Source organism: Amphiura filiformis, chromosome 11 (genome assembly GCF_039555335.1).
Source record: "Amphiura filiformis chromosome 11, Afil_fr2py, whole genome shotgun sequence".
NCBI lineage: Eukaryota > Metazoa > Echinodermata > Ophiuroidea > Amphilepidida > Amphiuridae > Amphiura > Amphiura filiformis.
The window spans coordinates 14,335,861-14,358,474 of NC_092638.1; the positions used below are offsets into that span (position 1 = coordinate 14,335,861).

The 22,614-nt window shown below is 37.7% G+C and overlaps 1 protein-coding gene across 1 annotated transcript in view; it reads left to right on the plus strand.

The window, feature by feature from the left end:
- Positions 1 to 22,614, plus strand: part of LOC140164393 (uncharacterized) — a 37,846-nt gene that overhangs the window by 6,660 nt on the left and 8,572 nt on the right. The window contains exons 3-18 of the mRNA XM_072187672.1: positions 687 to 1,004; positions 1,655 to 1,759; positions 3,749 to 3,829; positions 5,453 to 5,704; positions 7,979 to 8,110; positions 9,742 to 9,996; positions 12,059 to 12,163; positions 13,327 to 13,560; positions 14,718 to 14,822; positions 16,315 to 16,542; positions 17,721 to 17,831; positions 18,376 to 18,600; positions 19,453 to 19,554; positions 20,327 to 20,563; positions 21,517 to 21,630; positions 21,920 to 22,156. Coding sequence (XP_072043773.1) covers positions 687 to 1,004; positions 1,655 to 1,759; positions 3,749 to 3,829; positions 5,453 to 5,704; positions 7,979 to 8,110; positions 9,742 to 9,996; positions 12,059 to 12,163; positions 13,327 to 13,560; positions 14,718 to 14,822; positions 16,315 to 16,542; positions 17,721 to 17,831; positions 18,376 to 18,600; positions 19,453 to 19,554; positions 20,327 to 20,563; positions 21,517 to 21,630; positions 21,920 to 22,156 — 2,841 coding nt within the window. The remainder of the gene's footprint in view (positions 1 to 686; positions 1,005 to 1,654; positions 1,760 to 3,748; positions 3,830 to 5,452; positions 5,705 to 7,978; positions 8,111 to 9,741; positions 9,997 to 12,058; positions 12,164 to 13,326; positions 13,561 to 14,717; positions 14,823 to 16,314; positions 16,543 to 17,720; positions 17,832 to 18,375; positions 18,601 to 19,452; positions 19,555 to 20,326; positions 20,564 to 21,516; positions 21,631 to 21,919; positions 22,157 to 22,614) is intronic.

Genomic DNA, 22,614 nt, shown 5'->3' on the forward strand with positions numbered 1-22,614 from the left:
TTGTCGCCCCTTTCAACAGCCTCAAAAAAAAAGCTATCAACATAATTATATAGTTCCATTTTTTAAACATTAGGACAATTGTCATGTTTGCCAGCCCTTTTTGCTTTAAAAATTCTTTTTGCCTCTTCTTGTTTTTCTTTCGCCCCTTCCTAGCCTTTTCCCGCCCCCTAATTTTACCCCGGGGCTTATCCCCCGTCCCACAAAGCGCACCACCTATACCGTGGGGCATGATACAAGGTGGAAAGGCAGTATGCTAATGAAATGAAGTAATGCGTCTTCAGTTATCAAGTTATAAATGAATCCAACAAGCAGAGTCATGGTCAGGATTTGGTCGGCCATTACTGGGACCCCGCAACACCAAACTGGTGTTGTGACTGCCCAATTGGGTGGATTAAAGCCGCGCAAAATCGATGTTATGATTATTTTGTGTTGTAAACGGTCATCATTCTTTTGTCTACGTGTAACACGGGTGATATAATGCAGTTTAAAATACCCTCCAAGGTCGCATCATTATACATGTTAGGTGAGGTTGAGCCGACGGGGACCCAGCTATGGCTGACATTGAGGTCTAGGAATGTGTGAAATTGGATTCGTCTATATTTTTCTTACGAAAAAAGTTTGGGAAGTCATATACATTAGTGTCAGTCTTTATTTATTTCTCTTCATCTAAATTTATTTTACGACAGTGTTAGGTACAAATGCTCAACCAATTCATCCAGGTGCCTTTGGCAACTCAGCCACCATCACACGCTTCATAGGAGGTCCCACTTTCACACCAGTATCACCGACGGATACGATGTCATCCGTGTCTAGTGAAACCGTTAATATAGTTCCTGGATCTTTTACGGATTTGTTCGTGCAACTGGAGAACTTCCCCGATGGTTCTGCAACAATAAATGCCGGTAAAAAGGATAATGAACCATTTGTATCTCTCAGTGATCCCGATCCACTGGTAGTTCGTTTTCTTGGCCTGTGGGGACTTGCTGACTGGCAAGTGTGTAGTGGTAAGTTGTTGCATATCCTGATATATTTTCAGATCTGAAACTTTCCTCTTTTTAGCTGATTTCCTCTTTTTTATTCCTGAAATTTACACAGTCATTATTTGTTATTTTCAGCCCAATTAGAGCTTTTTAGCATGATTTTGCGCTATTTTCCTTTTTTTTCACAAATGGACAGTTTCAGGACTGTATTTTAGGGCTATATTGAGCTCAGGTCCTGAAGGGTGTATATCCAAAGTCAAAGTTTTTACAAGAAAGTCGAAGGTTAAGAACTCCACAGGGGTTGAAATAGAAATATGCTCTAATTTTGATGAAAATGATCGCAAATGGTTCCTTCTAATAAAGAATAGTTTGAACCACCTAGAATGACTTATTGCCTAGGTAATACAGCAAAATAATTATGTCATTGCCAATTGAGTCATATTGATGTTGACCTATAGTCTACTCTTAAGATAAACGCCTCACAAATTAACAGATTCTATTCAAATTTGACAAGTATGCCTTTTCCGATGTGACATAAAAGAATCTTGTCAAAATGACATATATTTGAATCAAAATGAATCGGATAACATGGAAAAGATAACGTTTATGAGACCTGTGCCTTAACAACACTTTTAAAACATTAATATGATGTTTTGCTTCCTCACTTTGTATAGAATTTATGGATTCAATTGCATCTGGCGCCAAAGTTTTGAATGATGCGGGTATGCTAAAGCCTGTATTGACAGATGGTGATAAGACTACTTGCGTAGGTGTTACAGGTACGTATTATAACCGGGATATAAAATAGTCACGGGAATTAAGATGCAAAAGTTGTAGAAGTAATACATAGTGCAGTTATAATGCACAACAAACATGAAACCTGGTTAACAGGAAACTATTCCAGCTAAATCAATCGATAAAGTCAAGTCTATCCTCCACATTGAATGGTGGACTGCACTTATGCCCAAATATGGTACTTGCCAATCAATAATCACCCACTTGAAATCCCCTAACTCGCTGCACTGACCAAAGTTATGGATAGATGTTAGATGGGAGCTGTTTTTGCTGTTATCTGTCATTTACAACAGTGAGGTAGGTACGAATATTTGCAGATGCCCCACATACTTAGTTTTTAGCCTACAAGTAATGTATACATTATTCTTGATTGACATCAAGTAAAAAAAATATCCGTCAAGTGGTTTACCTTTAATGCCCTTCGGAAGAGAGCTGTCTACAAGTGAGTGGTGGTCACCAAAAGTTGCATTCGATTTACACAGGGAATTTTGCAGGCCATGCCGTGCCCTACTTACTAAAACACCAAAGTGCGAATATTTCCAAATATTAAAATTAGCTAGAAATTTAGGACATGTTACAAAACTATATTTCCTAGAATTTCAGAGAGTACAATAAATATTGGTCGGTTCTTTTTCACACAGTGACGTTAACTAGGATATGCCCTATATCTCTAACATACACTGTTTGTAGATGTCACACCTCAATGGTGAGAGCACTGTGTATTGTGTATAGGAAAATGAACAGTAACTGCAGTATGATTTAATATTTAAAAGTTTAATGACCTTTCCCCCAACCATGGGACAATATTTTGTTTTGGGAACAACAAAATTCGTGTACTAGGAACTAGTACGAAGAAATACATGCAGTGTAGAAAATACATCAATCAGGTTCATGGGAAGCAGGGCTGTCAACTCTCACGCATTGGCCGTGAGTCTCACGCATTGGGTCACTTTCTCACGCCAAGGTAGTATAATCTCACGCCTAGGTAGTAAATCTCACGCAAAAAGCGAGAAAATGAGTAAAATCTCACGCATCGTCATGAATAATTTGTTGCTCCTAACCCCCCCCCCCCTTTTTCACATTCTCGAGCCCCGTGGCTCAAATAATCATGGTACAAAATGAACATTGGAGTCGGCAAATCCCGGTACGCCTCTGTCTCACGCCAAGCAATTCCAAAAAGTTGACAGCCCTGTGGGAAGCCACCCTTCAAACCCCACTATGGGGAGGGGTAATGTATATCGTCAACAAGAAAGGTCAACATTTTCAAATGATGGTCGGCTTTTTGTAAATCTAATGATTATATCAGTATATATCATTAGATTTACAAGGCTTACTTCGAGGATTAAAATAATGAATGGAAATTAGTACACCAATGGTGATGATTCAAAACATGTCATTTCAAGGTCATCATATGCAAAATCTATGAGTGTCGATGCTGCAGTTTGTATGGATACATCCTCGTATAATGGATACCTACTCGTGTAACCATGATAATCCTTATTACTCCTGTAATTCATAGTGTGCTGGATGGTCCCACTACAACCTGCTTGGGAAATTTGTGCAAAGGGGTTTTGCGTCTTAAGGTGATGGAATTGGAAAATCTTAATTTTGAGTGGGTACCAAGCGAGCATTTACGACCCTATTCCTCGGAACAATGGGGGGGGTATTTTGATAGGAGGATGATCCATACAATCATTCGCGCGCATTTGTACTATAAACTTGTCGACAAAAGGTGCTTGATTTACTATACTTTAAGAATTGTTTTTCCAACCCCCATCCCCCCACACACACACCCACCCCAATGTCAAACGGAAATCTACGTCACTGGCATACAGTACTGTAGTCAGTGTTATTATTTGATATTTTCGAGATTTTATTTCTTTCGCGGACCTATTCAAAAAATTTAAAAGTGACAGACTTATCTCATCAGTCACATCGATCATTATAATTATTGCGATTTTTTTACATTGTAGATGCATCTAACAATCCATCTGGAGTGCTTATAGATCTCGGACAGGTAAAGGAAGTGCTTGGTGTTCAAATTTGGAATAACGGTAAGGATTTCTGTAAATGATAATTCCAAGGCGTTATAGGGCTCATCAATTTGGTGAAGATACATTGTAGTTAATGGCATCCATTCATTTCATGCGGCTGCGGTGCAGACGATTTTTCTCCATACGGTTTATGACTCATATCAAATCCTTTGTCAACCTTTAGACAAGAACTGTCCAGCACGAAATGTCCCATTGCAATTCATCCACAAAAGTTGCCAAAATGGGGTCATTTTTTGTTTAATTCAACACAGCATGAACATTTTGGATTGTATAGGCCTCACCTGGTACCAAAATGGAGCTAAGAATATTCTCCATGCTGCTAGACTATTTATAAGTCCACAGCTTATTTTGTTAAGTCGCGTGAAATTTTTAAGTGCCAAGTTTTTTACTTCTTTTCTGTGAGTTTACTGTGTCAGTGCACTGTTTTGACCAAAAGTTAACTCTTTCTTCTATCCGTACGTGGACTAGCGCCATCCATTTTAACTCACCAGTCCCAGGAGTATTCTTGTACTATTTCTGGAACTAACAATGTCAAATACATCATGATAGGTCAAATATCAGGGTCGCGAATCTAAATTATAGTAAAAGTTTTGGTGGAACTACTAGCTACTCGCTGAATTTTCAGTGACTAGCAGCTACTAGCCTCCAACACATGCATTCGCAACGCGCTTGCGTTGTATGCAGAAACAGATGACTGCAGACATAGGTTAGTAGCTGTTAGTGGATTGGTGTAATATGAGCTTGCATGTAAGCTGCACTGGACTCTCGTTCATTCAAGGTTATGAGCTTCACTATACATTGTACATGCATTTTGCTAAATAACTTAAGTTGACATTTTCAATAAAAGGATTTGATATGTAATGCAGAATAGCATATTGCTAGTGTCTCCCAACAGCCTTTGCATGTTTGACAAAATAAGCTGTTCTTTGTAGCTCTTTGTAGACTTTGTTTCCTTTTGCCCTTTGATAGTGTGTAGAGGGGATACATTCTACCAGATATGGCAATTATGATAATTCAACTTTGATATCATTGGGCCGGTTTGAAGTAGGCTTTTTAAAGGTAAAGTTGTAATAAAGCCAAGGTTTTCTACTTTACTAAAATGTTTTGTACATTTGAAGAATTGAGTGTGATGCACGCAGTGGTTAGATTACTCGGCTCTGCATTATATTACGTTGAGTATGCCTTAAACAATTGCCGTTTAATTCTGTAGTTTTATCGCTGATATCAACAGTGAAATCACTGATCCTCTTGTAAGTATAAAGTTGAGTAACAATGACTAACTGACAGAAATGATCATGTGAATTAGACGATCTTTAGCTTGTTTTCGTTGCTGAAATGGACTCATACAATCATGTTTCACCGCTGTTCATCACCGTTTATTAACAACTCGGCTTCCGGCGCGAAGTAAACCACGCAGACGACACGGACGCATCGTTGTCAAACGGTGAAACACGATTGAGTCCCTAAATGGCTCCCCCAGCTACGCCACTGTCACTCGCCCTAATATGGCCGCTGCATCACATTAAATTATGACCACGCTCTTTTCACTCACCCCAATGTGGCTCAAATTTATAAATAATTCAGATAATTTGTTTTTGTATGAAATATTATTACGATTACCAGATAATACCATAAGCGGCGCTCAAGTCAGCGTAGGTTCATGTGGTCAGGCGGATGTTTGGGCAAATACATTCCCATCTACTGCTGAAATTGGCAAGAACATAAAATGTGGAGTCCCTATCACTGCGGGAGAGGCTGAAGAACCACGAATCTATAGGCACTGTCCATCTAACACATATGGAAATCTAGTGTATATCGTTGATCCTACTGGCACTGTGCTTGACCTGTGTGAAATTGACGTTTACGGACTACCAAGTAAGTATTCTTAGTTACTTTAAACGAGAGGCAAGATGCTTGTCATGCTTGCTGGTATATATATGACAGCGTGTTTTTCGCCACGCGGTACTAGAAAGGCATTTACACTTAAAAAGAGCCCACTTGGGTGCTCTATGCTATCATCAACCTTTGGCTGCGGAGTATGCAATCACAAGATTAAAAGAAAAAAATAGTACCAACATTTAATAAGGGAACTGGAATGAGCGTTTTGAGCGTTTCGACAGCATTTTTTGTGGGACATGAGACATCAGACCTATCGAATTGCATTCTGAATAATAAGAATGTCTTTCTGATATCCAATAATTTTCATTTTATGAAATTCACGATATAATACAAATTTTATGACAAATTATTAAAATTTGATATTTTTCACATTTTGAGATATAACAGTCCTCGAAGTAAATTTTATAAATATAATGATATAGTCTTAAAGTGTATGTAGCTGGGAGGAAAAGCCGACGATCAATTGAAAATTTTGACCTTTCGTATTGAAGATATGGATTTTTTTCCCAAGAAGACATAATTTTTGTTCCATATCTTCAATACGAAAGGTCAAAATTTTCATTTGATCGTCGGCTTTTCATTCCCAGCTACATACACTTTAGGTAGAAATCATCAGATTTATTAAGTTTACTTGAGTACTGTTAAATATCAAAATATCAATTTTTAATGATTTGCCATAAAATGTGTATTACATTGCGAATTTCAAAAAATCAAAATTATTTGATATCAGAAGGCCATTCTTCGTATTCAGAATGCAATTCGATATGTCTGATGTGCTCTAATGTCCCACAATAAATACTGTCCAAACGTTCATACCCCTTCCCTTAAGGGCCCAGGAAAACATCATATTGCGAATTTCAATAAATCTTGATATCAGGACATTCTTCGTATTCGGGATGCAATTGGATATATCCGGTGTACTCTCAGCTTCCACAAAAATACTGTGCAAATGTTAATATCCGATTTCTTAATTCAAAAGAATTAATTTCAGTTCAGAATCATTTGCGTTATGTGATGCCGAATTTATTACACGGCTCGGCTCTTGATTTAGTGTGATTCAATATTAATCCTTCGATAATACCAGATTCATTTTCATACAAAGGGACAAAATTTTAACCAACAGCAATTCGACCCCCCGGTACGGTGCCCGGGTGCAAATTATTTAACCGTAGTTAACATTTGAATAGGGGCCGTATACTGTACGGGGTGTCCCGCAAAACCATATTTCATTAAGGTTAGGGTTCTCCTATTCAAATGTAAATAACGGAAAAGGGTATTCAAAACAAAGCTGCTCGCTTGATTTTCGGTATTCGTAGGCGCGATCATATATCACCTTATCTCACCCCGGGATCTCACCCGTCTTCACAAGCAGCGAGTTAACTTCAAAATACTTCAAAATGTTATGTTCTCATGTATCAGTGTATTAATAACAGTACCCCTACCTACTTGTCTGAGCTAATTTCTATGTATAACACCCATTCCAGCAAACGTAATCTTCGCTCCTTCAAAGACGTTACCAGACTTGCTATTCCCAAGACCAAAAGATCTGCAGGTGACCGTGGGTTCTCAGCAGAGGATGATTTAGTACTTCCCACCACGCCACTGTGTTGACTTGCGGTTAGCACAGCTGTGTGAGTGAACATGACAACACTGCTCGCACATTGCATTGACGGCCATGGTTAAATTTGAATTTGGACTGATATATTTACAATAAAAACGCATTCACAATGCTGGTCGATTTCACATTTTATGTTACCTACAGAAGGTGTGACTATCCTTCATGCATACATCACTTTAGATCTGAAATCGACTAAGTAATAATGACACACGCACAATTCTTAAACAACATCTTTTGCACAGAATTCAATGGGATTTGAAAAGTGAAGTGGCAGTTGAAACTCTGGTGATAACACGTTTGCAGTGCATGATGGGGCTTCCTTAAATCATCCTCTGGGTTCTCAGTGTACGGTCCTCGCCACTGGAATTCACTGCCCACTTCCATCAGAGAGGCCCCGTTACTGCAGATCTTTAAAGCCCCCCCCCACACACACACACACCTTGCTCCCTTAGGTACGCCACTGCTACCGCGTAAAAAGAAGAAAGGATGAATCGGATTCAGATTACATAGTAATGGATAATAAGTGTCCAGGCAAGTAAAATTATGCAGATCATTCGTTATTGGGTATATTTTTTAGTAATGCAATCGTGATAAAAGCTCCCTTTACACGTTTTTCCCCCTTTCCAATCCAGTTCCTGATTCAAAGCAGATCAAGATAGAGTTTGTCCCATCTCAGTCCACAGTTTTAGAAAGCGAAGGAGATGTTGATGTAACCTTGGTTAGAACTGGAGGGAGTACCAATAATCCAACATGCTCAACTGTCGGTAAGGCACTGCAGCCAAACCTGTTCGATCTAGGGATCGACCGTTCCTGCTGCTTTGATACTTATTATTAAGACTTTAACTAATTAATCAGAATTATGGGTAACATTGTATTAAACAAAAATTATAGTTATGTTATAACAATTAACAATAGTCATTTATAAAAGATTAAATGGTATAACATTAACAATAATCACTTAACTGATCTTACATAAATAATTTCTGATCGATCAAACATCTATATAGAATGTCGATCAAAGATCGAACAAAGTTGGATCCATTGCGTAAGTCGAATCCGTGGCCGCTCACGAGAGCATTGGTCAGTTTAATGAAGGATGATGGCTAAATTGCACATGTTTAAGGTTACGCTCTGTTTTGACAAAATCTGTCCTTAGATTTGATGCAACTAGCTTCATTTTTTAACTGATTTTTAAAAATCTTTTTCTGAAAATAAAATATCATAGGAAACAAATTCACAGCGCATAAACATTAAGGTCTAAGGAACCTTATTTCAGTAATCGTTTTATTATGAGCAAAAGGCAAACCTTTGTTGCTAGTGTTTGAATTGTTAACTACATTCAAGCACCTTATCTTTTTAAATTCACTTCATTTTGCATTCGCGTTGCTCACACATTAGAGAAATAATGTTGATATATGAAATGGGAATAAGTGGTTCCTGATTTATTTAATGACTTCATGAACTTGGCGGTGATTTTAATGCTTCATGCCAATAAAAAAAAACTGAATTGATTAAAATACTTCTATTTTCGTTATTGAGCTATATTTTATATTTTCCACTAACTAATTTAGACATAGGTAAGAAGTTTCCTTGAACAAAATTTAGTAATGTTGGAAAAAAGCACTGCATTTCTCATCACCAATACCACCAGATTGGGTAGTTTTTTTCGTAAGTTTCACTTTTGTGATTTTGGTAACTATTTTAACTTTGTCCAATCCATTTCAACTAGATACCCAAACTGTACTCATCATTTACAATTTAGATCCCAATGCATGTTGTTATATGCACCATATGCCACTTGAATATATGTATCCAGTAAAAGATAATTTAAACAAAATATTAAAATTGATGGCTCATTATGACATGAAAATGTTGTTCAAAATGGATGCCTAAATTTGACTTCAACCAGGTGACCTTATAACCTAACCTATGATGACCTATAGCCTTAGAAGTCCCTTTTCCAAACAACACGTGATAGAAACTACATAGTATTAAATTTGCTTCCGTACATATAGTTTGTAAAGTTGGTATAATAGATATACTGTACCAATATTGACTGCTATGAGGATCACAGTTAATATTTAGGCCCATGGTGATCCATGACCATGACTATGCCCCGAGAAGAAAGCCGAGACGAAGCCGAGGGGCATAGTCATGGTTTTAATTCCAGGGTTACAACCAACCTTGGTATTCTTGTCTCAGGTTTTGATGAGGTAAAGTGGAGGGTGGCGCTGTCGATTGGGTCACCGTATTTGTAATATTTATTTCAAAATCTTTGCCATCATTCAACCATTTAAGTGGATTGATTGATTGATTGATTGATTGATTGATTGATTGATTGATTGATTGATTGATTGATTGATATGTTGTACCCCCCCCCCCCCATTTATTTCAGAACTAAGCGTCGAGCCAACGGCAGGCAGCAATTTCGTAAATGGTTTGGCTATAGGAGGTTCGGTTTGCACAACCAATGATGATATTGCCGGGGATTCTTATGTGGAGTTTGATACAACCGATACAACCCAAGTTGTCACAATCGATATCTGCGAGGACACAATAGTAGAGGGTGACGAGTATGCCAAATTTGGTATCACTACTAATCATGGCGGGGCATCAGCTTCCATGACTCTGGGTATCATGGACAACGATCGTAAGTGACAAGTGTTTCTCATAAAGATTAAAATTTCTTTTAAATTCTTCTTACAATTTATTTTAATCTTGACTATTTTTGTGAAGTAATTTGTGTTTATTACATTGTTTTCATATCAATTTGTAAGCGCTCTTTTTTAAAAGTCACAGTTCATTGAATTAACAACCGTATGACAAAACAGGCTAAAATTTTAACTTTTTGCACAAGATTTGCAATTAAAAGAGAATTGACCATTGCTCATTCTAGTGACTCTAGTATATGGACAATATAAGTGTGCTTTTTTATTTAATGACATAAAAATTGAAAAATATATTGTAAGGAACACTTGAGGTTTTGACTTTTAAAACCTACAGTTTGGTCAAAAATGTGCTTGGATAGGTAGTTTTCAACAGATTTTACACATTCGCCTTGCTATAACATTGAATTGCGTTATCTGTTGACCTAGTGACTGAAAGTGTTTTTAGGGGGAAGTGTTAGCTTTAGTTTGAAATTTAAAAAAATCTGATTGGATGAAGGGAACACTTGAGGTTTCGACAAAAACCAATCAAAGAGGCCCATTTTCAGCCAGAAGCCCCGCATTGCTATGCACTCAATCATGTAGTGTAATCAAAGACTGTGGTGGAGAAATTTACTGCTTGTGGTTCTCTGCTTGGAAGCTCTTGGCGGAAAATGTGTGCTCATGTGTATCGAAGTAGAAACTGTGCGCATGATGGTGTATACGAGAATCGTTTTTGTAAAGAAACCTTTCCATAATGGTTCGTTTCGCCTGGTGGGGGTGGTGAGGGTGTGCAATGTTTAGTACAATGTTTTTAGTGTTTTCTATTTGACACTATGAGTCAGGCCGTACCGGGACTTTCAAGATAGTATAGTTCCCTGTGGAATATGGTGTCTGTCAGGGTGCGTCCTTTCACCCCTTCTGTTCCTCATCTATATGGACAGAATCACCAAGCCAACCTAGATCCTGAAATGTTCAATAAAGTGCTTATACAATCAGAACAGAGCCATTAGAGAGATGGTGGCACCAAGCCCATCCTGGACTAACGTCTGAAGTGGTTTGGGCTTCTTATACGCACGCTACCAAAGCAAATAACTCTACGGGCGTATTACAGTCAACAATATAGATGAGTTGACCCCGCCACATCACAATAATAAGGCTAATTGAACAGTGTAGTGGGTGCATGGGGTTCACTCAAGCATATGGATATACCAGTCCCTTGCCTTTGTTGGTAAACGTTGAGGTCAACTCATCTATTGATCTGGCTCCAAACCCAGGGAAGACACATGCAGAAGAATATATTATTTTGGAGGGCGCCTTGCAAGCACCAAATCAGTCGGTTTGTGCTCCTTCGTCACTAAACAAACCGTCTGGCGACAAGCTCAAAATAACGATCGCTGATCGGTTTATGAATGTCCATATAAAAAGGTTTTCAATTGGCTATTGAACCGTTTATAGTTTTTATTGAATAGTTTGGACTATCTAGGACGTAACGTTCTGGAATTATAACCGAAAGGGTCAAAGGTCACGTTTTAGGCTCTATGGGGGTCAAAAACATCAAAGTACTCCGATTTTGCCAAAAGAGATGTCAAAGTGTTCGTTTTGATAAAACAATTCAAATAATGATAGGATTGCACCATCTTGGATATTTCGTTACCTACTAGGTAACATATCAAAATAGGTCAAGATCAATAGGCCTCAATGGTAATTGGCTGGTGTAGGTGTGGACAATTGGTAAGAGTTTATAGCTCTATTTCCTTTCCATAACATATGCCGCCACACGAGATTCTGCGTGCATATGTAACAAAATGTACCTGAAATAAAGGTAAAGTAAATTCCAGTACCCACAATCCTGCAGTGGCGGCGCCAGGAATTTTTTTAGGGGGGGAACATGAATAACAGAGGGGCAAAATCAACCAATTTTACGCAATATTGCTGCAAAAAGTGGCAATTTTCGTAATTTTGAGTTTTTACTGGGGGAAAATGGGGGAGAGTTCTGACTAGGGGCATTTGCCTCCCCTGTCCCCGTGGCGCCACCACTGCAATCCGGAAATGCCTTATTTTCAGCCACGTATGTTTTCGTTCCTGATGTCTATGAAGTCATTGAAGGAGTGGGGCAAGTGGACCTACGAATACAACGACAGTCATACACAGCTGAAGAAACCTCCATCAGTAAGTGGGAATTGTTGGCCTATAAATTGAATCGTATTTTTCAGGGTTTAGCATATCCACAGTACAGGGGCGCATCACTTCGTGTTACTATACTAGGATTTGAGCATGTAGGTCGCATCATGTTTGACGTCGATATTTCATTCTGTTGCGTCTGTTTTGATTTCTATTATTATGACCGTTATTATGCTTTGATGAATCCAAGTGTGTGCAAATATTGGATCCAAAATATAATACAATAATGATAAAATTAGATGCTTTATACTCAATATTTATTGTCTTGCTATGGGTTTTAAAATATTGGACTCAACTACGTCTCGTCCAATATTTTAAAACTCATAGCTTGATCAATAAATATGGGCTCAATCATTCCAATTTTATATCAAACTTGGGCAAAAGCTCCACTAACCTAGCTTTTACATTTAACTTGTCGGGTAATATCGCCTAAAAATGTGATTTTTACAAAAATGCTTCTTCTCCTAAGAATAACCATGATAACTTGGTACAATATTTTCACACACTTGGATTCATAAAAAACATAAAAGGTCACGGAAGTTTCATAGGGGTCAAAAACATGATTTCAGCTTAAATGGTAATGTCTTACACAAATTTCTAAACAGAGAGCTAGACTTGCACACATGCATTATCTCTAGTAGTATACACATAAGTTTTATTTCCGGTCATTTACGAAATACATTCAAAATGCTACTTCTCGCGCAAATTAAGTAGTACAAAGTTGGGACATGCATTGACCTTAGCTGGTGCACCATAGTTAAACTCCAGTGTGGGGTACAAGTTCATTAAGGGGGTCACTTCCGATCATTTACGAAATATCTTGAATATGCTATTTCTCCTACAAATTCTGTAGTACAGAGCTGGGACTTGCACCTATGCATTGACCTTAACTGTTAAGGGGTTACTTGTGGTCATTTACCAGATAACCTAAAATGTTATTTCTCGCATAAGTAGTGCAGAGTTGCGAATTGCATATACATTGACCTTATAGCTGATGCACAAAAGTTAAATTCCAAATTGGGGTCAAAGGTTATTTAGGGGTCATTTCTGCTTAACGGCAACCGCTAAGTTAAGATATATAGGTAGATTTAGTTTATTTAGTTTTCTGTTAACTTATGGTTATACTCAGCTATGTGTCTTTCCATTTTTAGCTATAAGGACAGACCTTATGATAGGTGTAGGTTTTGTGGACGCTACTGCTGATGTCGACTATCCGTGGCTAATGCCGGGCGAAACAACTGTCACTTTCCCGGCAGACGAGATATGGCAAACCATAACGATACAAGTAACGGACGACGATGACATAGAACCTACCGAAGTATTTGCTGTGGTAATTGAAGTCGACCCACCGGTCATCGCTGGGATCGACATAATAGACGACGAACGTAAGATAATTTATTACGATTCCATTTGTGCAAAAAACTTTTTTTTTCAACGTACTGTTGTGTGGTGGTCCAAACATGCTGAACTGAAATGGTTCTCCGATTGCAGGTTATGGTTTTCATGTAAGTGTGTCCAATTAAAGGGTCTATCCAGGATTTATTTGTGGGCGGATTTTGAAAAAAGTGAACATTTGTTTTCCAAAAAGTGCATCTTTTCCCAAAATGTTGGACTTTTTGACTATGTTCAAAACATGAACCTTTTTGTTTCCTCGCTACGCTCGCAATTTTTGCAAACAGGTAATTTTTGGCACCTGCAACGCTCGCAAAGTGGCACTCTTTGGCCTCTGTCGATTTTTATTTGGGGGTGGGCGGACACCTATCCCCTTGCCCCCTCCCCTTGACTATAAGCAATATCAATCCTTCTGGCAACCTAGCTAGTATATCTTCCTCGTCTTTGTCACCAGATTGCTGAAACATTTTCTATAAACTTTCAGGCTCTGTCTTTTATTGACCTTGACTCATGTCAAGTCTGACAAACTTCTATTGTTTATTTATTTGCTTATTTATTTATGTATTTATTTACTTGTTTATTAATTAATGAATTTATTCATTCGTTTTTTATTTATTAATTAATTAATTAATTTATTTATTTATTTATTTATTTATTTATTTATTTATTTATTTATTTATTTATTTATTTATTTATTTATTTATTTATTTATTTATTTATTTATTTACGAAGTAGATAAGGCTGACTTGCCAGTAAACAAAGTGCTCGATCCGTAAAGGAGAGCGTAAGTATGAACAGAAGTAATGCAAAAATTAAATTTTTATGCAACTGGCAGTTTCATCCATTATGGAATCATCAGGCATACTGGTTTTAAAACTACAGTACAAGCACACACATATATAAATACAATCATTTTATGATGGACTATTGTAGCTTAAGTTCAAGCAGTTTATGTCGATTGTATTTATATATTTGTGTGCTTGTACTGTAGTTTTAAGACCAGTATGCCTGATGATTCCATCATGGATGAAACTGCCAGTGGCATAATAATTTATTTTTTGCATTACTTCTGTTTATATTTATTTATTTATTTATTTATTTATTTATTTATTTATTTATTTATTTATTTATTTATTTATTCCCTTTACAGCATCTTTTGAATTAAGTGGCCCTGTATTCATGGGCATTGAGACAGATGGTTTTATAGCAGTTCAAATCGACAACGTTGGTTATCAGGACGTAGCAGGAGAGTTAGGTAATAGTTTATAGAATTCCTTTATTTAAACAAATTATACGTGTAAAGCAGGGTGTGCGCAAATCCCCTAAAGTTTGTTCGGCTTATACTAAAGGCGAGAAGAGTTATAGGCCTGAGACTCTCAACACCGTATTGATATACACGTACTTGGGCACAGGTGTGCGTAATGCGTGACTGATGCTCGCTTATGTGAATTTACGCGAGCGCGAGTTTGTTTGTTTGTTTGTTTAAACGGTTGCTCCGTATGGAGACACGCTTGGGTCCTGATGGGACCAGGCTCAAACAAAAATGCTCAAGCCAGGCTAAGTTGGGACTTTATTGACTCGCGTAGTAACAAAAGCCGAATAAGTTTTGCCTTATGTATTAAAGCCGAACAAACTTTACCATTTGGACACATGAGTTTAATAAATAAACGCTTCCGATGCAACACGTACGCACATGTACTGTTTGCCTAAGGTATGTAGGCGTTAGATTATTAATACACAGATTGGAATTTTCCATGCCTGTGCCCTCTAAGCGTACTCGAATTCAGCTGACGCCGGTACAGCATACAGGCCTGGCGACATCGCTTATCTTACGTGCGAAGTTTCTTTTGTGTACGCTCGCGCTATTTGCGCTATTTTTGAGTTTGCTCACGCGGTACCTGACTTAGCGTCAATCCCTTGAGGCAACATGCCATGTTTCCATGGTATGATGTAGGCACACATACAGTACCTATATGCAGATTTTTTTTCTCTACTGGAATTGAGTAGACCTTGACGCCCTCTGTTGGTCAACGTTACATTAAGGTTACTCTTGCTTTCTTGGCCTGCGGGCCGTATTTGAACTCCATTAGTAGCAAGTGCTCGCTATGGGAGTTTCTGGGCCTCGGCCCTACCGGGCTTGCGGCCTTGATTTTTATGCCCTAATGGGCTGGACCCAGTATCAACAAAACACATCATGGCAGCAAGCCCGGTAGGGCTGAGGTCGGAAACTTCCTTATAGTGAGGACTTGCTACTAATGGAGTTCCAATATAAGTACCCCGCAGGCCAAGAAAGCAATACAAACCTTAATGAAATGGAGTTCCAATATATATTTTGTGGGGACAGCCCATCATCTTTTTTAATTTGCATGTACTCCATAATTTCCCTCATTCTTCAGGCCCTGCTCTCTATCGCGGACTTATTTATAGTTTGAGCTTGTTTGGTATTGTTTTTGGAGCGATATTGTTTATTTGTAATCCTGCGGGGCAACATTGAACAATACTGTTTTTGAGTTCTATTGTTCTTTTACGGCCGATATCACCACAACCTTTCCCATACCTCATTGGCCAATATTTAACTTATCAAATAACTCGTTTATATTTTATACAGTGTCAAATTTAGCTTCAAAACGTTTCGTATACGCAGTTTTTAGGTTCCAGTTGAGAAAATAACAACCCGTATATAGTAGGTACCATGTGCAAACTTTAATTACTCATCAATTTCACATATTTTAATTACAACTTTGAAGTTATCACCAGTTCTGCAATAGGCGGCCTAGATGACGCAAGCTTGGTTTCGGACTTTCCACCATTCACAAGAACGGTTTCTTTTGAGCCGGGAGATGCATTTCAAATTGTTGAGGTTCCTATAGTAAACGACACAGCAATAGAAGCAAGCGAAGATTTCCAGGTGTCTATTTCAGGGATGTTCGTTAATGGATTAGCCACAGCGACACTTACAATTGCTGACGACGATGGTGAGTTGTAGTTATTAGCCCGCCAAATTGGTGTTTATTTGTGTGTGCTTTCTCTATTGCACCACACGCTCATTATTAAATATGTAATTTCAGCTGCAGTTTCAAGAAAGTGAGGCTAAACAACTGTGGATTTATCCCAAACTACATGTCTTCAAGTTCGAAACTGCCGGAGAGCCTGAAAATGGGACCATTGACCGCGCACATAACACATTTACTTTACATAGCTTTACATGTGAGTGACCCACCACATAGTGCAGTTATGTCCACGGCAAATTCACCGTGATCTTTCCAGCCATAAACCCGCTTAGTGAAGATGAAACCGCGAGATATGCAGTACTAAACCATAGTAATCGATTGTCCAATGCACATTTCTTATCACGTGATAATATTAATCCAATGAGCGATCGAATTGTCCGCTACGGTCGACTAATCCAATCGATAATGACGCTATTGACATGTACGGGTGGAGCTCCACTGACCGAGTTTTGGGGTATTTTAAATGGTTTGCTGTCATTTACTCATCAAGGCGGTCCCCGTTATTATAAGAACTATGCTAATGATTTAAAGATTGACGTGTAGAGAATAAACCATACTTGATTGACAGAAAGTACTAAATTTGTACCTATTACGGTTTCGTGACACCCCTCTTCCAAATACGACCAAGTCAGGGCGGCTCGGTGAAGCAAAATGTGCATTGGAATAACACGGGAATTTGGATATAATGGTAGGATTTCTTTCTCATACAAATGTATGGTCCCCCATTATTAAAGTTTGTGCCGGGTTGAAAATTCAGATATTTTGAAAAGAATAAGTAATTAAAACTTAGAGCAAGTACTAAAATCATAGCTTTTATACTTTTTGATATATGACGCTAACTAGTTTATCTCCTATATCTACAACACAGCGCTACCAGTAGGAGTCAATTGCCTATTGCGAGTGCCCCTGTGTTGCGTGCATACATGTAGGCAACAATAACTGCATGATAAAGAACATATATAAAATGCCATTGAACTTCATAGTAAATAGTATTTTATGTATTCCTTATAAATCAACTTCAGCATCATATTATTGTTGCTAAAAATGACAGATATGTATGACGGTAGAAACATTTAATTATATAATTCCCATAACTACTAAATCTATTTTTTATATTTTCATATTTATTTTGTTTCTGACAGCGACGGTGTCAATGGAGCAAGAAAGTATTATGGTATTAGAAAGGGAAGGATTTGTTGAAGTCGTTATCATTCGAGATAACACTGGGTTCATCGATCGTTTAGCTTGGGTTGGTAAGTTTTGAATTTTTCGAGGACAATTTGATGAAGACAGCAAAATTAAATTACCAGTAATGTTCACCCTTGTATATTCTGAATAATGATACAGATGTCAAAATTAAAACCAGCAGTCAATATACATTTCCTCGATTTAAGATTTCAAATTTTAGACCTTAATTGTTGAAATCGGTTGAGAATTAAAGAAACGGTGATCGAAATCCAAAGGAAAGAAATCAAAAGTTATCTTTTAATGGTCCAATCAAAAGAAACCACGATGCTATTGCTTGACTTAAATCCGAGCAAAAGGGTGAAGGTAATTATTATTAATTTATCGAATTTATTTCCGATCCTCTCATTTATTGTGTTTCGCATTGTCTTATACTGTGTACACGGCCTGCGAGGGAGAAGCATTAGGTCGCTTTATTTCATTATAACAAACCGATATCACAATACTGATAAATGCGGCATGTTTTTATTCCACTGCAACAAGCTTCTTTGATCATATTATCGTTTTGCCATTTAAGCCACATCACTAGTCTGTTTGTTGTTATATTAACAGATTTGGAGCTCATAAGTCTTACAGCAACACTAGATGAGGACTACACGCCTCAAATCATTAGAGCCTATTTCGAGCCAAATAAGGATACAACAGTTGCAAGGATTCGGATCATTAATGATTTCCTTGTGGAACCCAACGAGACGTTCCTGGTTCGAATCGTAAATGCCGATAGTGACGTTGATTCTGATAAAAGTGAGACTTTGATTACAATTGAAAACGACGATGGTAAGTTTGCAGGCATTTTCTCTTTAATTGTTGTGTCCCTACTGCTCAGAACACTGCCAACGTAGCCAACAATAAGTTGTTTTGTCTATAAACATTATAAAAGTTCCGATTTACGTAAAAGATTTGGCATTTTTCCCGATAATAGAAATCGTCAAATCCTACTCTCAATTTTAGTCCTAAAACTACTGTTGCTTTTTATTGTGTATTTTCCGATATAATTCAAATTTACCCTGTCATAGATGGTACAGGCAAATTATCTAACTCTCGATATGAGAGTCAACTTGGGTACGCACAAATAAATACGTACCACGCAAAGACCACACGCTTACAGCGCAAACACAGCTTTTGAGAATTGGCCAATCAGGCCTGTGGCCAATCACGGATTACGTATACGGTCGTCACTAGACAAGATTTGGTAGGTCGCGTGAACGTGTTGGTTCACAAAAATTATGCTGACGCTGAAGATCAACACCATCTCATGATCGAGAATTATATACTAGTATTTTGCCTAATACAATAGAACAAACATATGTTTCAGTGACTTGTTGTCTATTTTCAATAAACAGACCACAATTAGTTCGCCATAATTTTTGCTCCAAACCGAATACTGTGGTTCATAATCATAAATTATTTTTTCACCATCTAAATATGAAAAAATTGACCAAAGCATAATATTATATTATTTACTGATTATACCGATCCCAGAAGGTGAAGACGTAGAACTATGAAATACATCCGACGATCTAACTGCAACCCAGTCGTATTGCTTTGAACGCATGTCGTATGGATAACAAATTGTAAGAATATCTATTGCGATTAGTGTATTTTTATGCCCATTTCTCCAATATCTAGCTCTAATATACCTTGTGCAATCACCTGATTCTGTCAGCGAAGGAGATATTTATACTGCTATCATTATGAGGGAAGGATCGTTAAATTTCACACAACGTGTCTGTAAGTAGTATATAGGCCTATCATTTAATTTCAAATTCAATTCAATTAATATTGTCAGAGCATGAGGCTTATTTTTATCAACTGAAGTGAGGGTCGCAAACACTGAAAATCTTTGTTTTAAGAACCTAGGACCCTTATAGAAATTAAATAACATTAATCTCATCTTCTGTCCTTGTTCTTGTCCTTTCTTTCTTGACTTTAAAAAATACAAATTTTGTATCAATTGCCTAAATTATTGAAGTGAAACAAATGACAGTAAACAAGGAAAACAGCTGTATTGACAAAGTTGAAGCCCCATTCAAATACATGTAGCTAATTCCTATACTTAAGTAGAGAAATTACAAATTCAACTATAATCTTTTATTTGGTCTTTTAATGCGCGACCTTCGGCTTAACCGCTAGCAAGTTACGTTAGCACATCTTTGACACTAAGCTGCCAGAATCTGAATTTTGATGATTTTTTTCGATCTTCCGGAGCCTCCTGATGAGCAAATTGCTGAATATGCCTTTAACACAATGTGAGCAAGATTAAAATGCCACCCTGTGTAAAGTTCGATGATATTTTCCCCCCAAAAGCTACTCCGGTTCAATTGCTATCATGTATTTTTTGTAGGGCCTACCTCATGATCTGTGGAAGCAGTACAGCTCCACCCCAAGTGGTACCAAACCCCCTATTTTAGGGGGTCGGGTTCATACACTATTTCAACAACTTGCGCACGCCAGCCACTAATCTTCATCCATCTTCATCAATCTATTTCTTGATACTGCACAGATTTGAACACTAATAGTGATGGCCCGGACGCAGCTACCGCGGGAACAGATTTTGAGGTGCACTCGGCCACTGTCATCGAATTTGACGAGGGTGAAAGTACGAAGACACACAACATATCGACATTTGACGACGAGTTGGTTGAAGATGACGAGACGTTTCGTATAAGCATAAGCAATCCAAACGATATAATCGACAAGGAGAGAGATGAAATAATGATTCACATTATTGATAATGATGGTAAGACCATAAATCAATAACATTTTTATACATACATACATTTCATGTATTTTGGAGAAGAAAATCGAAACCATGAGCTCGGGTTGGCTTATTGTATTTAGCGGAATGGAACGGAACGGAACGAAATGAAGTTCTCACGGCTATCTTTAAATAGAGTGGGAATAGATTAATAACAAAGATATGTTATATCGAACATTCTACATCCACAAAAGGTCTAGTTTGTAGCAGCACTTTTGCCCTTTTGTAGCAGCCGAATTAACAACTTTTATAATGTTTCAAGCTTCCGCGCCACACGGGCAAGTCTTGCAAACCCAAGGGCTTATTATATTCAGCGGAACGGAACGAAAAGGAACGGAACGAAACGAAATGAAGTTCTCACGGCTATTTTTAAGCGAATTATGAAATTTATTTTGATTGGACATTAATGCAGATTGTCACAGCGCATCTTTTGATAACAATTTCAAGGTGTCACTCACTCCCATCAGGTGCAATGAATCCGCATTGTCGATTAAGAAACACACGACTATTTCTGAATGAATTATGAATTTATTTTGATTGTAAATTATGAAATTTATTTTGATTGAACATTATGCAGATAGTCACAGCGGATGTTTTAATACCAATTTCAAAGTTGTCACTCACTCCTAGCAGGTGCAGTGAGCCCGTTTCGTTGATTGTCACTTTTTGCCAAAAGCTATAATCAACGGAACGAAGTTCTCACCGTTATTTTTGACTGAATTATGAATTTATTTTGATTGCAAATTATGCAGATAGTCACAGCGGATGTTTTGATACCAATTTAAAAGTTGTCACTCACTCCTAGCAGGTGCAGTGATCCCCTTCCGTTGATTATCACTCTTTGCCAAAAGTATTAATAATCAACGGAATCATAAAAAATATATACAAAGAAGAGCAAAAACCAATTATACCAACTATATTTATCCCTTTTACAGCATTTGTGGGATTCGAATTTAGATCCTACGAAGGTTTGGAAGATACAGGATCACCAAGCGTAGTTCCTGTAAAAATAGAAAGGAGAGGTGATACAGAAGAATCCAACAGCTACGGTAGGTTCGCAGTTTTCTGTCAATTTATTTCAAAACAAAAAAGACTGTTTTCGAATGTTTTAATCATAATCACTTAAACTAAAAGATGATAAAGATGAAATATAACTTCTGTATGTGACGTAAAAATTTGGTCGCATCAATGAGGTTATTGTAATTTCTTGTTGTTTTCAAAAGCGAGGTTAAAGTTCATTTCATTTCTTCAAGATGATGATATGTTGTTGTGACGTTTTTGATTGTACATCCGCTCCTCCTATAGAAACATCATGTCTCAGTGATTATTTACTTACAGGTGTGTTCACTCAGTATGTTGGGAGTGCTATTGGAGGAAAGGACTACGATGAAATCTTTGGTTTACCAGTTATGTTTCGTCCTGAAGATGATACCTTTTCTATTGATGTGGTGATCATAGGAGACGATGAGCCTGAGTTGCCCGAAGTTTTTCAGCTGCTTTTGGTAGACTTAACAGCTGAGTCAAATAATGGACAATTTACGAGCGTTGCAAATGTGACGATCCTTGATGATGACAGTAAGTTGCTTTATTCTCTAGACCTATTTCATATTTGTGACCTGCTACGACCTGCTACGATCGAGAAAGTCGCAAGTTGGTAGTTTCAAGACATCCTGACTGACCGAGTTGATGTTCTTTGTTTGCCGCACACCTGTACAAGTCAGTAGTATATCCTTCGTGAATGGCTCATTGTGCCCCCATTCACCATGTAGAAGCCAGGGTGTTTCGAAACTATCAACTTGCGACTTTACGCTCACTTCGTGGTATCAGCTCACATTTTGTTAGTTTTTGTTCTCTTCTGTACTATTTATGTAAGCGATCGAAATAGAGATCAAGCAAAAAACTCAGGAGAATTTAATAATTGCGACCCCGGGATTTTGCACTATTTTATACCCATATCAAGGTGGTTACCGAATGTGTGCGTTTAGCTAAGAACAATATTTCTTTTTCTTTTTTCTTTGAGTTGTCTAGGAGCA